This window comes from Sus scrofa, chromosome 14 (assembly GCF_054392235.1).
Source record: "Sus scrofa isolate SSC_HxYL_T2T_F1_AM1 chromosome 14, Sscrofa_HxYL_maternal_Yorkshire_Landrace_v2.0, whole genome shotgun sequence".
NCBI lineage: Eukaryota > Metazoa > Chordata > Mammalia > Artiodactyla > Suidae > Sus > Sus scrofa.
This window is the reverse complement of record NC_139396.1, coordinates 57,439,109-57,456,494: the sequence shown is the minus strand read 5'-3', so window position 1 is coordinate 57,456,494 and position 17,386 is coordinate 57,439,109. Positions and strand designations below refer to the sequence as shown.

Here is a 17,386-nt window from a genome sequence, read left to right as displayed (position 1 = left end):
TGGAGGTTCCCAGGCTAAGGGTTGAATCAGAGCTGTAGCCACTGGCCTACACCACAGCCACAGCAACGCGAGATACGAGCCGTGTCAGCAACCTACACCACAGCTCACGGCAACGCCGGATCATTAACCCACTGAGCAAGGGCAGGGACGGAACCCGCAACCTCATGGTTCCTAGTCAGATTCGTTAACCACTGCGCCACGATGGGAACTCCCATATGACACAATTTTCTTTTAAAATGATAATTCAAAATGACTTGGACTAGTTCACAAATTCTGAATCCATGAGCACAGAACAAATTATCTGCATTTCTCTTCTCTCCTAGTTTTTCTGCTCTTCTAATTTTCTTTCAACAAAGAAGCATGCTGCCATTTATATCAAAAAATACAAAAAGAGTACAATTCTGGAGTTTCCGTCATGGTACAGTGGAAACAAATCCGACTAGGAACCATGAGGTTGTGGGTTCAATCCCCGGCCTTGCTCAGTGGATTAAAGATCCACAGACGCAGCTCGGATCTGGCGTTGCTGTGGTGTAGGCCAGTGGCTACAGCTCCAATTAAATCCCTAGCTTGGGAACCTCCATATGCCGTGAGTGTGGCTCTAAAAAGCAAAAAAAAGAAAAAAGAAAAAGGAAAAAAAAAAAAGAGTACAATTCAATCACAAATTCATTAATTGAATTCATATATTAATTCAATATTGAGAAAAAATTCTCTGAAAGGAATAAATTATGATATAAAAAACAAAACAGTGAGCTATAATTTTTTAAAATATGTACTTTGTCCTATATACATTAAAAATTATGTATAAAGGATTGTGTTTAAAGGTAGAGCTTTATTCTGGCATAGGATTATGGAAATAGTAAATTTCTTAGTGTCTTGAAGGGATTTTGTGTATACTTGCATTTTGTTTTGTTTTGCAATGAGAGAGAGAACTATCAAATATTTGGAATATTTAAGACTACTCAACTCTTGAAATCAATGTTTCTAAAAATACTGCTTTACCCGCCCAGTTACAAATCCCAAACAACTTTGTAAGTTCGAGTCTTCACCTAAATCATTGCTACAACTTCTAACATGGAGTTTTTTTCATCAATTATTACCTGTACTTCATATGGAATGATTTTTTTCTTATCATATTTTAATTTTAAGAAAATTAAGCCACAAAGTACACAGAGAAATATATAATGAAATGCTATGCACTATCCAGAAATTAGTTTTATTTTCTTCATTTTTATAAATAAAGGCAATTAATATTGAATTCCTTTTTATAAAACTCTTCAATGCTTTTTCCATTTGCCCTACACAAAGGACATGTGAATATTTTGTATTTCTCAACAATATGTTGATATATTTAGTATGCGTATGAAACCACTATAAAAATATTGTGGTCTTTAGGATTTCAAAGTGTTAAGAGTTAAATACTACATGATTTTACAACTTAGCGTTGTATTTGTCAATGTATCTTTGATATTTATTTATAAATTTCATGTTTATTGCTTTTAAGTGTTCCAAGATTTTCCACAAAGTAAAATATCACAATGTACTCTTATTTTTCCATACAAAAATTTCTATTATTCTGTATTGTTATTATAAACAGTGTTGAAAAGTGTTGCAGATGTGAACAAGGACTATTCAAGTTCATATTTAACCTGATATATAACTAAAATGTGGTAGAATTAATGTAACACACAGGTTTATGGATTTTGAAAAATTTCTCTGCAAAGAAGTTTCCAAATATGTGTCTATTTCTGGTTTCAGTGCCTGCTGCACTTTTCTAGTTGTCTTTTCCATAAGATTTTATGTTTGTTTCTTTACATTTTGAAAGTATGGTAATTATTAGATCTATTGGGTAACTCCTCATATTTCCCAATGTCTTTGTATTTCTGAGTTGAACTTAATTTACCATGGATTTTAATGTATTTCTAGGTAAAATTAACTACATTTTCATAGGATTTGTGCATGTATTTATTTGTATTAGAGAAGTTAGCTCTTATTTAAATTTTACTACCTTATTTCTGTTTTGCTCTCATGGTTATAAAAGTCTCATAGAATAAAAATAAATAAATTTTAAAAAATAAAATAAAATAAAAATACTGCTTTAGTAACAGATAGCCTCTAGATCTACACCAAATCAAAGAAGTAAGAACAGAAGTTCAGAATGAAAAATAAATAATTTTGGTGGGCAAGGTCTTTCTGAGTGACTTTAATTATAACAATTTATCAACTATAACTTAAGAATCCTAAGCAGTGATACTCTAGTCATTGATATCACTCTAGGTAATGGCTTGGATATGAAACTTAAAGGTACTGAAATGTCCTTTCAGTGCTGGTCACCTAAAAGGACTATATATATATAAACTCAGGAAGAGAAGTAAACAGTTTTTCCCATAGAACTTCTTAAATACCCCATTCTTTCTCATCTATTTCTCCCCTTAAAACACCATCCAGAACGTGGGACACATTGTTATGCCAAAAATCAGGAGGTGCTTGAACAACAAGGAGCCACCATGAAGGGGCTTTCCCCTGGCCGAATCTGTAAGAACTTAGGCGTCAAGATAAATGACAGTAATCAATTATAATTCACTGAGTAAAACAGGAATCTTTTTAAAATTTATATAGAAAGATTAAGGGAGACGGATAAATACATAAGTCCATGGGAGAAAATGGAAAGACTTTCCTTACAATAGAATGACAACTAATAAAAATAGAAAGAATGGTGACATCTGAAAATTAACATTACAGTCATGCAAGTATTAAGTAACAGAGACAAACATCACCAATAGAGGGTTAAACAAGTGACTCAAAATTTGGTAACACATGGGATAATTACACAATTTCACTGGATCTGGCCACAGATAACTAAATAACAAAGATCATAGTTACCTAGTACTTACCAATTTTGAGTGAAGAAACTTGGCAGAACATGACATCAAAAGAGTGATCAATGTTAACATTATTAACAATGAGACAATGAAAGCATGGGCTTTGTCCTATGATACATTGAGAAGGACACAACTTCTATGCTATTCCTACTTAAAAAAGCATAAACTAAATCTAATCTGAGGAAACTAATTCAAATTGAGGGACATTATATAAAACATATGTCCTGAATGCACTCAAAATGGCAATCAATGTTGAGAAAAGAAAGGTTAAGAAACTCTTCTAGGTTTAAGGAGACATGAGAACTAAACATAACGTATAAATAACCATGGTCTAATCTTGGGGGAGGGAGGTTATGCTAAAAAGAACCTAACTAGGACAAATTATAACATCCGAGTTGAAGTATGGATTAAATAATGGCGTTTTGTCAATGTTCTATTTCCTAATTTTCATAACTGTACTGGGTTATAAGAGAGGATGTCCTTGTCCTTAGCAAATGTATACCTAACTTCTTTGGAATTCCAAAAAAAAGAATCTCAAGTGTGTAAATGACTCTCAAGTGGTTCAGGGAATAAATTTCAATGCATGCACAAACACACACATGACACATACTGGGGGTGAGAAGGTGAAGAATCACAAAAATTATAAAGCAAACCAGGCAAAGGAAAAACTGTTAGTGAATCTGTGTAAAAGGATATATGGAACTATTCCTAAAAAATTTTATCAATATGAAAATAAACACGGCATTCTTGTTGTGGCTCAGCAGTAAGGAACCTCACTAATATACATGAGGATGTGGGTTGGATCCCTGGTCTCGCTCAGTGGGTTAAGTTTGGCATTGCCATCAGGTGTGGTGTAGGTTGCAGATGTGGTTCAGATCCTGTGTTACTCCAGCTGTGGTGGAGGCCTAAAGCTGCAGCTCCAATTCAACCCCTAGCCTAGGAATTTCCATATGCCGCATGTGTTGCCCTAAAGTGCAAAAAATAAAATAAAAAGAAACAAGAGATTTCTATAATTTTACTCTTATAAAGTTGTATGTGAGAGTATTTTAAGAATTACAGGAAACCTCTGAGTATCTAACAATACACATTATACCTGAGTATGTCAAAACTACCATGATGCTGTTTCTTCTCTTACCTTTCTAACAGATTGTGGATTGCTTTGAAGAGCAGTGTCCGACATTCATAGGAAAGGCCATTTTCCCAGAGTCCTTCTTCCACAACTGAAAACAAAACAAAACAGAACAAAATGAACCAGTAAGCAGGGCATCCAAATAAAAATGAAAGAAACTTTAAAAACATTTTTCTAAAGCAAAGGTAGTAAGTTAAGTACATTAACTCAGACTGAAACAGAGAAAATGAATTAAATACCTGTCCAAAGTCATAAAATATTTAGGTACAGAAGGGAATAATGTGATTTGATTTTAAAGTCATGAAATATAGGCATGGTACAATCCCCCTCACATAAAGGTCTTTATAACCTGCATCTTCAAATTTTGAAATCATCCAAAATTCTCAAATTAATCTTTCTACTTACTAGTGTCATAAAGATTTTGTTAAAGTTCTATGTAAAGTAACAAAATGTCACAAATTAACACAAAGGTTATCATATGTATTTTCAGAGAGACAAAAACCAAAAGGAAAAAATATCCAAAACTGCCATTACAAATTTCTTTAAATGTTTGAAAGCATTATTTGAATAGGATTTTAAGAACATGATTTTAAGGAGAATTTCAGAAAATAAAATCTTAATTTATCATCAAATTTGGTTCCTGAACTCATAATTTCATTAATGTTTAACATTTTGGAAGCATCCTATTTGCCTTTGAAATGCGCTAACACTGAGCCACAAGTAACTTTAATATGAGAATCCAACAAACAATGCCTCATGCGGTCCTAAAGTTCTTTTCATATGTAAAAATTATTAAATGCCCTAGAGAAGAAAGTTAATTTTCTTCTCAACTATATTAGTTCATTTCAACATAGCAAAAAATTGAAAGGATGCAAATGACATTTGCAGAAGAAAATTCCCTCTCCCTTTTACTTGTTGTCTTGACAAAAACACTCACCAGAGAAAATTCTGACAGAATTAAAATACCTATTAAATCCACAATGCATTTTTAATGCATTTACCATACCAACTGACATCTCAAAATTCATCTCCTTCTTCTCCAACCAGATAGAATTCAAAAAAGTGGAAAATGTACTTACATTATAGAGTTTTATCTACAGGACTTCTTAAAAATGATAAAACTGGATAAATTTTTTTTTCTTGTGATGTCAGATAACTTTATCTTCCTGTCTATGTGGGTAATCATGATCTAAAAAATTTTTTCAAAATTAACTTCTGCCAGAGACATTCTACATTATTCATAACTGAAGAAATAGGAAAAAAGTACAGCAAATAAACAAACATTTCTGCTAGCAATGGATTATCTCTGTTCAAGACAAAATATTCAAAAGTTTTCAGTCCTCTAAAGGTGTTCTGAATCTCTATTCCCACACATTTATCTCTTGGGTAGAGCTTTCCTGAGTGAGAAAGCAAGCCAATGTTTCATTAAAAGGAACATCCCATATTAATCTGCTTTTCTTTCCTAACGTAAGTTAAAAATTCCTAAAACAATATTAAAAGTTCAACTCTTCTGAATTACTCATCAACTCAGTCACCAGTGTCACAGTCACCAGTGTCAGTTTTTTATATGTAATAGTCTTTTGTGCCACATTGGTGATTCAGTATTTCTGGGGGGGAAAAAAAAAAGGTGTCCCATTCGTCTTTCCATAACTTTCTTCCAAGTTGGTGACATCTATTATGTGCATTTAAAAAAAAAAAAACAAAAAACTTTGTTCCCTTCATGGCTCAGTGTTAATAATGAGCCCAACTAGGATCCAAGGGGTTGCAAGGGGGGGAAAAATTTATATTAAAATCTTTGAACATAATTTAAAATAGATTAACAAGCTGCAAGTTCTTAAACCAAATTATCAACATTGTGTCACCTGCTTCAGTCAGCTTTTTTTTGACATATTTGAAGGCAAATCCCACTCCCACCACTTTAGTATACATTGAATCAGAATCTAAACAAGGTCTACCAATAGCCTCTCAAGTTATATCTCAAGTCTCCTTAATCTACTACAACTTAATGACCTTTTATCAAACATATCATTAAATTATTAAGGAAACCAGGTTACTTATTTTATAGACTACCCCACATTCACATCTGATTGTTTCCTCATGATATCATTTTTTAATGTTAGTGTTACTTTGACTTTAACAGAAGACATCAAAAGAAAGTTCTCAGACAACATCAGAACTCTATTTCTTCCTCAAATATTTTGTTAACTAAAATGTTGAAGGGGGAGTTCCGTCATGGCTCAGTAGTTAATTAATCTGACTAGGAACCATGAGGTTGCGGGTTTGATCCTTGGCCTTGCTCAGTGGGTTAAGGATCCAGCGTTGCCATGAGCTGTGGTGTAGGTGGCAGACGCAGCTCAGATCTGACATTGCTGTGGCTGTGGTGTAGGCCGGCAGCTACAGCTCCGATTAGAACCCTAGCCTGGAAACCTCCATATGCTACGGGTGTGGCCCTAGAAAAGGCAAATAAATAAATAAATAAAATAAAACAAAATAAAATGTTGAAGGGTTATAGCTGTCTAGTCATGCAATGTGGAATAAATACTAAAGAAGTGTGAGCATGCACAGGCAATGACAGCTACATCATTATCTTAAGATACCATTATGATTTTATCCTGATTTCAACAATTTCCAAATAGGCCTTAGAATTTTTTTTCTTTAAAAAAATCTTAGGAGTTCCCATCATAGCACAGCAGAAACAAATCCAACTAGGAACCATGAGGTTGTGGGTTCAATCCCTAGCCTTGCTCAGTGGGTTAAGGATCTGGCATTGCCATAAGCTGTGATGTAGGTCACAGACCTGGCTGGGATCTGGTGTTGCTGTGGCTGTGGCTGTAGCCGGCAGCTGTACCTCAGATGAGACCCCTAGCCTGGGAATCTCCATATGCCATAGGAGCAGCCCTAAAAAAAAGGAATAAAAAAAATCTTACAAAAACAATTACCAAAAAAAGGTAACATCATGTTTACTGTTAAAACACTGAATATTTTCCCCCCCGTTATCAAAAACAAAGCAAGGATGCCTGCTCTCACCACTCTTATTCTACTTTACAGTGTAGGTCTTACAGCCAGTACAATGAGACAAAAAGAAATACCAGAGACACTAATTAGAATCAATGAAATGAAATGATCAGATGATATGATTATCAGAAAACCCTAAAGAATCAATAAAAAAGCTACCAGAACTAAAACTGACTTTAAATCAGACAAGGTCAACAGAGACAAAACTATCATATTTTTACATACTGTAAAGAATAATTATAAATTTTTAAAAATTTGAATACCATTTATAATTGCACCAAAACTATGAAAGCCTTGGACATAAATCCCAAAATAAGTTAGGAGACATACAACATCTGATTTCTAGATTTACTCTAAAGCTAGAACAGAAAAGACAATGTAAGCTATATATCTAGCCTACAGAAAAGCTAGATATATAGCTCAAAAGAACAGAATATAAAGTCAGATATAGACTCACAAATACATGACCAACTGATTTTTCAACGCAGCTGCAAAGCAATTCAGTAGAGAACAGTCTTTTTATAAATGGTGCTAGAATTAATGAATATCTCTATGCAAAAAAAAAAAAAAAAGCTTTAAACCTTACTTCATACCATACAGAAAACCTTATAAATGGATCATAAAACAAAATGATTCTAGAAAACTCTTAACTATAAAACGCAAAACCTAAAACTATAAAACTTTGAAAATATAAGAGAAATCTTTTACAAGCTTAGGTTAATCAAAAGCATGATCCATAAAGAAAAACTATTAAATAGACCTTCAGCAATATGAAGAACCTAACTCTAAAAAACTAAGTGAGCTAGTGAGCATAGAGAGTAACTAGAACTGTCCTATACTGCTAATTTAGTAAGTCACTTGGAAAAACTGACTTTGGAAATTTTTTTTAAAGTTAAACACACACTTTACATATCACCCAACAATATCCCTAAGTATATATTCAAGCTGAATAAGAACTTAGGTTCACATGAAAAACTGGAGTATTATTTATATCCCCCCCACAACTGACAAAAACTGAAACCATCCAAATGTCTCTCAACTGGGGCAAGGACAAACAGCAGAAACTCCATACAATGGAATACTATTCAGAAATAAAAGGAACTACTGACATATTCAAAACATGAATGCCATTATGCTAAATGAAAAAAAGTCACACTTAAGAGGCCACATGCTCTATGATTCATGTATATAATACTCTATAAAGGCAAACTTTGAGGTGATGTAAACATCTCAGTGGTTTCCAGGGATGAGAGTGATGACAGGAGAGCTGATAACAAAGGACATGAAAATGGGGCGGGGAGGAGACACAATGACACACAGACTATTATACATCTTGATTGTGATGGTGATAACATTTGTCAAAAATAGAACTATACACCAAAAACAGTAAAATTTACTCATAATCTTTTTTTTTTTTTTTAAATGGTCTCAAATATGGCATATGGAAATTCCCAGGCTAGAGGTAAAATTGGCGCTGCAGCTGAGGCCTATGCCACCACCACAGAAACACTGAATCTGAGCTGCATCTGTGACCTATGCCACAGCTTGTGGCAATGCTGGATCCTTAACCCACTGAGCTAGGCTAGGGATGGAACCCACATCCTCACAGAGACAATGTCAGGTCCTTAACTTCCTAAGCCACAATGTCAAATATTTAACTTGCTGAGAACTCCCTTATTCATCATCTTTTTTTACTCTAGCTTACATAAACTCACTTAACAAGGCTTTGACGGGCTTCTGGAATATGTTTAAACTGATTTTTAAAATATATTTTTAGTGCTTAAAATGAGAATAAAGTGTGAATTAAAAGGACTCCTACTCTAAACTTATATATTCTAAACATGATTGCTTTAACACAAAGGACTGTTGTCATTTGTTTAATTTCTATTCATAAATTATTAAAAGCAAAAAAAACAAAAAAGAGTTTAAGTAACAAGAGACCATAGTCCAGATCAAAGTTGTCCTCCCCAACAACACACTATATTATTAATTACTATAAATAATACAAATAGAACAAAAATAATTTAGGGAAATCTTATTGTTTTTTAAATATTAAAAATAATTGGGAAAATGTAGCTTAACTAATTAGATCATCATATCTCCTTAGCAACCAAATTAATAGGGAAGATATTAATAACATGAAGTAAAACAGATCATACTACATTAAGTTCTGGTTTAAGAAAAGTACACTAAAGCTGAAAAAACAGAAATTATGAATTATGCTATGTTAATAAAAATTTAAATATAAGTCAGCAGAGGTGATTTAAAAGGATATTGTGTTTGAACTTCATATAAACATTAAATTTTACATTACATATTTTATTAAAGATTTGAAAGCAGTCAATAATTTACTAGAAGTCGATAACTGTAATCAGAGATTAACCATTCTAATAAATACTATCAATTTAAACTATAAACTTAAGGATAAGCATTAATACATTAACCCTTTAAATTTACTGTCTATATATACAAATACATTATATAGCAAATATCATACCTTATTTCTTATCTACTTCACATACAGAATTTCCAGAAATACAAGAGTAATGTATATTTCAATGAATCTTTAAGATTCCAAAATAAGTTAAATCTAGATATATTGACACCTTTGGAATCTAATAATAGCTATTTGGCTGATAATCATTGGCCAACAGTTCTTGGCACCAAGTTAGAAACTAGGAATGCTCTCATAAAGCAAATAGAGACTCTGAAAACCATTGTGAAGCAAAATTACTTTGAATACTTTGCAGAAAAGCTACTGAACATTGAAAGTCTTTTATTTTAAAATAGTAGTAAGTAACATAAATAGTCAAGATTAGTTTTCTATCCAGAAAATAATCTTTCTCATTTTCTGAGGCTTTATTCTATGCACTAAGTTTGAACCAAGCACTACGTATAAATAAGGGGTGGAGGTGCTGCTTTTAGCACAACACTGTAAGACAAAGTAAAGGACACATAACATTCACTTTAGCCACTCAGTATCTGACTTCTTCCCAACAACTGGGAATTGCCTATTTCGTGAGTTCAGGTTGGGGATGAAGGTGGTCAGTCACTCCCTAGTAAGAGATGAAAACAAAGATTTTCTTAGGATATGGACATAAATATATATCCCAAACTCTACTCCTACACCACATTTTTGACTCTGGATCTAGAGACACAAAAGGGAGTTCATGGAGAGGCCTTTCTGAGAGGACTGAAAACAGGCTGCAAGATCAAGTTTCCTGATGTTAAAGAAGCAGAGGTGGTGCTTGGTGGTGATAGAACCAATTTTCTGATCAAACCAAATCTACAGCACTGACCCTAAAAGTGAACATTCAATACTCTTATAATCAAACCCTTTTCTTCATTTGGACTAAGAATTATGACCAATACAGTTTATTCTAATCTTCACTTTATAAAAATTTGCTTTATAACTAAGGCTTAAAAATCTTAAACTTGCCCAAGGTCACATAATAAATTAAAAAATCATTAAATGTAACTATATGCAACAGCTGGCAGGATGAAATGTATTTTATATTTACTTTTATAAAATACAAAGTATATAATTATTCCATTAATTAACCTCCTCAAAGGGAAGCAATTTATTTTCATAACTGCACTGACTAGGACATTTCAGATATTCCTAAACGTTTTGAATTGACTTGTTATTATGTGTGCACAGAGCTTTCAAATTTCATTGGAATTAGCTTCAATCTAAAATCTCCTAATATCTAGTAAAGAGGATTAGTAGCAAAGATGGGATTCAAAGCCACATTTTCTGACTCTATCGGCCATGCTCTTTCCATTACACCACGCTCTTTCCATTACACCACGCTTCTCCATAAGGTTTGTGTGGTTAACCTACCCCACCCCCTCTTTTATTCTTACTACTGGCTAGTAAGGCAACCTTCAATACTTAAGTTAAATTTCCCCTTGAATCCACAATTTGCACCTTAAATTAATGTTTTCTTAAATAGCTGCAAGTAACCTTTTCAAAGGTTAAACTAAATTGAAATTGCTTCTGCAATCTATTTGTATAACTCATGGTAAAGTCAAGGAAAATCACAGAATACCTTCCTAAACTAATTTATCTGATACACTCTCTTCCCAAGGAAAAATTTAAACCAACACTTCATTTGCCTTATAGTGAGAGTCTTCAGAAAGTATTCTTTTTTTGGAGGGGAGGTTAGTAAACCAGAAGGTAGTTAGTCTAGGTTAAGTTTTCTATAAATGACATGAGGTGAATTTGATACTAAATTCTCTCTCCCTTCCAAGGTGAACTGAGAGGAAAAGCAACTGCCAAGAAGTCTGACAAGAAGGCCAGCAGGTGCTGGGTCCTATCTTTATGAAACCTATCATCTCCCCAGGGCATACTTTCTCTACCATTTAAAAAAAAAAAAAAAAGCCTTTCTAATTCTTTTGATCTTTCAAGTTTCAACTTAAGTGCTTATTAACTCCATAAATTAGCAACAAGTATAGAGTTTACTTAGTATAATGCGAGACTTTTTCTAAAACTTTGGTAACAGTCTCAGGAAATAAAAGCACAAAGAGAACTGAAATCTATTTACTGACAAATGACTGGTAAAACTCAACCAAAATAAACTCCTAAATTAAAACATTCTCTTGAGGAGTTCCCGTTGTGGCTCAGCACTAACAAGCCCAACTAGCACCCATAAGGACACCAGCTCTATCCCTGGCCTTGCTCAGTGGGTTAAAGATCCCCTGTTGCCTTGAGCTATGGTGCAGGTCACAGACCTGGCTTGGATCTGGCATTGCTATGGCTGTGGTGTAGGCCAGGAGCTACAGCTCCAATTCGGCCCCAGCCTGGGATCTTCCATATATGTCAAGGGTACAGCCCTAAAAAGACCAAAAAATTCTCTTGATATGATGTGCTCTATTATAACAGCCAGATTGAAACTGAAAAATTAAACTAAGTACTACCACAGCAGCATACTTACAAAGAAAAACTATTCACTTAAATTACAAAAGCTATAATCAGAACCTGTTTAAATGCCTGTTATTCAACTCTTTTTAATACAGCAATCCTCATAATCAAATATGTAAACTGCAAAAGTACTGTATAAATGTTTTTCTTTTAGCAGAGAGACAGTGTTTTAGAAAGGAAAATTTAAATAGCAATAATTACTGCTTAGTGCCCAAATAATTTTTCAAAATCGCCACAAATTGTAATACAACTTCTTTCAACTTTGCGAAACATGGCTCCTTGCAGAATTAATAAGTTTCTTTGAAAGAAAAATCATACAAAAGGTTCAGGAAAAAAAGTCAATATGGCAAAATATCAAAGCAGCATATTCTTCAATGATTTTGTGTTTCCCAGCAGAGATCATGGAAAGATATCTCTTCCAATTCGACAAATGAAACTGACATACTTTACTTGAAGGGGGAAAAAATGGGAGGAGGGCGAATGGAACAGGGTAGGGAGGAGCATAAAGATTGTGAAACCTTGAAGAAATTCAAGCTCATGCTTTTAAAATTCAGGTCACCATGCCTTAGACAGTTTAAAAGTAGAATTACTTTCAAAGAATACATATTTCCTCTGAGCTATGATACATATTTCCTTTTAATGTATCATATTGCAGCAACAGCTGAAATGAACGTCTCAACATCAAAAACACTTCTTCCTCCCACCTACCGCTTTTTAACCTCAGGCATCAAAACTAATGAAACCTATTATCCAGAACAATGAGTTCAGTAACCACATTGGCCACTGCAAATATTGGAGGGGGTGGAGGGACACTTTCAGGGATGACACTCCTTATTCAGACATTAAAATTACTGAAAATCAAATTGTGCTCCAAACTCTAGAAATACAAGGAGATTAAAGCAAGGCACATGAAATAAGAAGATTATTTTCCAGTTAGATTTCAATGACAAACTGCTAAAGATAATGCAGCTCTCAATTCAGGATTTATAATTTTCCGCACTGCCTTTGTGTTCAATGTTTATCTGCAATATATAAAGCCCACTAGATTGTGGGGTTTTTTTGTTTGTTCATTTTATTTTTTGCTTTTTAGGGCCGCATCCACGGCATATGAAAGTTCCTAGGCTGGAGGTTGAATTGGAGCTACAGCTGCCAGCCACAGCAACACTGGCTCCGAGCTGCATCTGCGACCTACACTGCAGTTCAGGGAAACAATGGATCCTTAACCCACTGAGCAAGGGCCAGGGATTGAACCCACAACCTCATGGTTCCCAGTTGGATTCATTTCCACTGTGCCAGGATGGGAACTCCAGATTGGTTATTTTCTAACTATTAAATCTATCACCTAGGAGTTGCACTAAGCAAAAATAATAACATTAATTATCAATTTAATTTTAAGGACTACGACAAATGAAATACTTTACAGAATTTTGACATATCGAAGCTTTTCCTTTTTTCAATTGGAATATAGTTGATTCACAGTTTCTTCTTAAAATTGACTTACAAAAAATTGAGTAATAAAATAGTATAATGCTACATTAATTCTGAATTATAGCATTATACCCATTAAAAATCCAATTACATACAACAATATTGATTGATCACAGTTATGCTGCCATCGACTGCCTTGTAAAATCTATATTTGAAGTCATTAATAACTAAATGGACTTAATACTTACATATCAAATTCAACCCACTTAGAGCTCTGATTTCCTTGAGTCGCTCATGGGTTTAGAATATTTGCTGTCACCTAACAAATCCATGTTGAAATGGATTTTAACTTTCCCATTGTGGATTCCTCAATCACATAAGAGTTAGGGATAGAAGATATGTAGCAAAATGCTCCATTTGTTTCAACCTATTTGCCACTTTCTATGATTACGAACACTGACAATATTCAGACAGAAACACAGTTGTGACTCAAAATTTTAACAGTATAATGTCTAAATAAGGAATCTCTAACAGCATGAGTTCTCTGCCAGTTTCAAGATAACCAGAATTTTAATGATGGTTTCTACACAGCACTGTAGCAGTTGAGACATGACCCAAGTTAGCATTTCAATGGATCACAGGACTCCATGTAAAGCCACTACATTTTAAATTGCAGGAGACTAAAAAACTAAATTTCTAGATAAACTGAACAAGATCTTCAAAAGACAATTGCTATAGAGAAAACAGGCCACAATATTACTTTAATAGCTACACCGTGAAAAAGAAATTGTGTACAATGCGTTTAACTGACTTCTTAGAACTAAACTTGCCCTCATTTGCTATTCCTTTCAAAGATTATAACTTTGTTTACCTTTCAAGCTAATGATATGCTCTAAATTTTGTTATAAAATACACATAAACAGGGAGTTCCCGTCGTGGCGCAGTGGTTAACGAATCCGACTAGGAACCATCAGGTGGCGGGTTCGGTCCCTGCCCTTGCTCAGTGGGTTAACGATCCGGCGTTGCCGTGAGCTGTGGTGCAGGTTGCAGACGGCGGCTCGGATCCCGCGTTGCTGTGGCTCTGGCGTAGGCCGTTGGCTACAGCTCCGATTCAACCCCGAGCCTGGGAACCTCCATATGCCGCGGGAGCGGCCCAAGAAATAGCAACAACAACAACAACAACAGCAGCAAAAAGACAAAAAAAAAAAAAAGACAAAAGATAAAATACACATAAATAAAGGCCTACGGCAGCCATCAAAATAAACTTATCTTTGGTTGCTGAATGACTATTATTTTCTTCTTTACCTCTTTGTGCATGTTAGAAATTTTCTTTAATGAACATGCTTTACTTTTTGAAAGACACATCATATTTAAATATATGCTTTTAATGGCTATTATTTACTAAACAGCCACATGCTTTAAAAAAATATTTGCTCATAAATTACAAGAATGATCAAGGATAGGAATCACAAGATAAAATTAAATTTTGAAAGAGGAAAACCAGGAATTCCTGTCGTGGCTCAGTGGTTAATGAATCCAACTAAGAACTATGAGGTTGAGGGTTCGATCCCTAGCCTTGCTCAGTGGGTTAAGGATCTGGCGTTGCCATGAGCTGTGGTGTAGGTCGCAGACGAGGCTTGGATCCCGAGTTCCTGTGGCTCTGGCGTAGGCTGGTGACTACAGCTCTGATTAGACCCCTAACCTGGAACCCTCCATATGCTGAGGGTGAAGCCCTAGAAAAGACAAAAAAAAAAAAAAAAAAAAAAAAAAAGAAAGAAAGAGGAAAACCAGATATGTGATTCAGTTAGAATGTTTATATTTAAATCTGTCAATATTACAAAACAAACATTTTATAAACTTCCTCTAAGACAATGACTGTAATCAAGATGACTCAACTATTGATTTCAACAGTAGCACAATTGAGCAGTAAAAATTAAAAATATTTCCTTCACCTCATCAGACAGAACCTGATTCTCCAACCCTCCCCACCCCCCGCGCGCCCCCGACACACACACACCAGATTCTGACAGGGCAAGTCCCCAAATTGCCTTTTACACTAAAGCTCAAACAGTTGTCTGTCACTGCTATTACAGTGAGTAATCCTTGCAGCTGTAACTGTTTGAAATGCAGCTGTCTAGTTGGCATTCTCTCCCCACCCCCACCCATCCAGCATTTCTGTTCTTGCTACAATAATCTTAAAGAGCATTTTACAGGAGGCTTAGCCCTGGCGGAGGGCACTCTACGGCGTGACCGAGAGAACATGGAAACACGATTCATTAGACACGCCTGGAGTGATAACAATGGTGCTGCTTCTTGCTGCCTTTCATTTCGTACATCAGGCTGAGACTAATGCATTCTCGTTACACAACAAGCACATTTATAGACAGGAAAAAACTATAATCACCTTTGATTAAGCGACAGCATATTTTTCCTATATAAGCCGCCAGCTATACTGACATAGTAATTATTTCCTAACTGACAGGTTAAAATAGCAAATGTAGGAAAAATAACATCAGAGAGAAAGAGAGAGAGAGGAGGGATGACTACTATGATGAGTTCATACACAAAGGTTTCTTAGACCAGGCACAGTGCCCTATCCTTGAGACTTCTTGGGTACCCTGGCTTGTATTTAAGCTACTCAGTCTATGACAAATAGAACAGGCCCTTATTAAGCAGTCTTGTTCTATCTACCCAATTCTTTACAGGTAAAAATTACAGAATTTCTTCGGTCATTTTATTTGTAATTATTACTGACCTCTTTCTTTCCACTCCTTTCACCATAGGACACAAAATTCAACATTAATACTCATTCCCTTCTTTTTTCCATTATCTTACTTTCACGACAAAATAATTTATCCTCTTTTACATAAAATGCCAGGCCAAAACAGAACACTGGCTTTTTTTTCAAACTAAAAGCAAAAAACAGAATGTTGATTAAAAACAGGAATATAGAAGAATTATTTTATATTACCCTACCTTCCATCAATCACTGTACCCAAGCAAAGGTTCAAATTATAAATATGAAAGACTCAATTTTAACTGAAAAAGTCATAAGCCACATTATACTGACAACATGTAAAGTCAATTTTCCTACAGGATTTTGAAAAGTGAGTTACTTCTCCACATACCCAACAACTGCTGTCTTTTGTGGACTCATGAATATATGTTGCTGGGTTATTGTTTATGGGGAGTTCAGTAGTTGACAGGAAAAAAAATATGTTAGCCAGGAACTGAAAGATTAAAGCTTATATATGTTAACCCAAAATATTAGAAAATATGTTTTCAAGGTTAGCAGACTGTATAATTAAACATTTTTAAAAAGACAGTCTCTTTTTAAGCTTTCTATGGCACTACTCTATTTTATAGCAAGAATGTGCCACAAAACTACCAAAAATATTTGTACATGTGAACATCTGTTAAAAGAACCAAAAGTGAGCAAATAAATGAAAAAGTCTGGTTCATTACACTTAGCTAAACTTCCTAAAAATAGCTTGAAAAAAAAAGAAAGGTTATGTAGAGCAAATGAGTTTTTGTAAAATAGCAAAATACTTGAGCATTTTTCAGCTGTTGGATTTTAGTTTGCTGACCTGTACTACCTACCAGGTTAGAAACTAGGAAATACGCAGCCTATCTTCAATGTGTCTGTAAGAGGACCACTGAACCCTAATATGAATTTTTTTTTTCTTTTTGGCCACACACACAGCATATGAAGTTCTTGGGCCAGGGATCAAATCCAAGCCACAGCTGTAACCTGAGAAGTAGCTGCAGCAACACCAGATCCTTAATACAATGCGCCACAGTGGGAACTCCCCTAATATGCATTTAAACAATGTGTTTTGGAAAGAAGTCTGATGTGCACCATACTATATAATTCTTATCATCTGGAATAAAATGATATCTACTACAGAACACAGTATCTATAATTTCTACTCCCTAAGTGCCCAAGTCTCATTTTTCTTTCTTTTTTTTTTTTTTTCTGTTTCTTGGGCTGCTCCCGTGGCATATGGAGGT

The 17,386-nt window shown here is 34.6% G+C and overlaps 1 protein-coding gene across 10 annotated transcripts in view; it reads right to left on the bottom strand.

Annotated features, from left to right (window-relative positions):
• Window positions 1–17,386, bottom strand: part of MED13L (mediator complex subunit 13L) — a 324,733-nt gene that overhangs the window by 158,567 nt on the left and 148,780 nt on the right. For all 10 annotated transcript variants that reach the window (XM_021073120.2, XM_021073121.2, XM_084994191.1 and 7 more), the window contains exon 3: window positions 4,015–4,099. In XM_021073120.2, coding sequence (XP_020928779.1) covers window positions 4,015–4,099 — 85 coding nt within the window. The remainder of the gene's footprint in view (window positions 1–4,014; window positions 4,100–17,386) is intronic.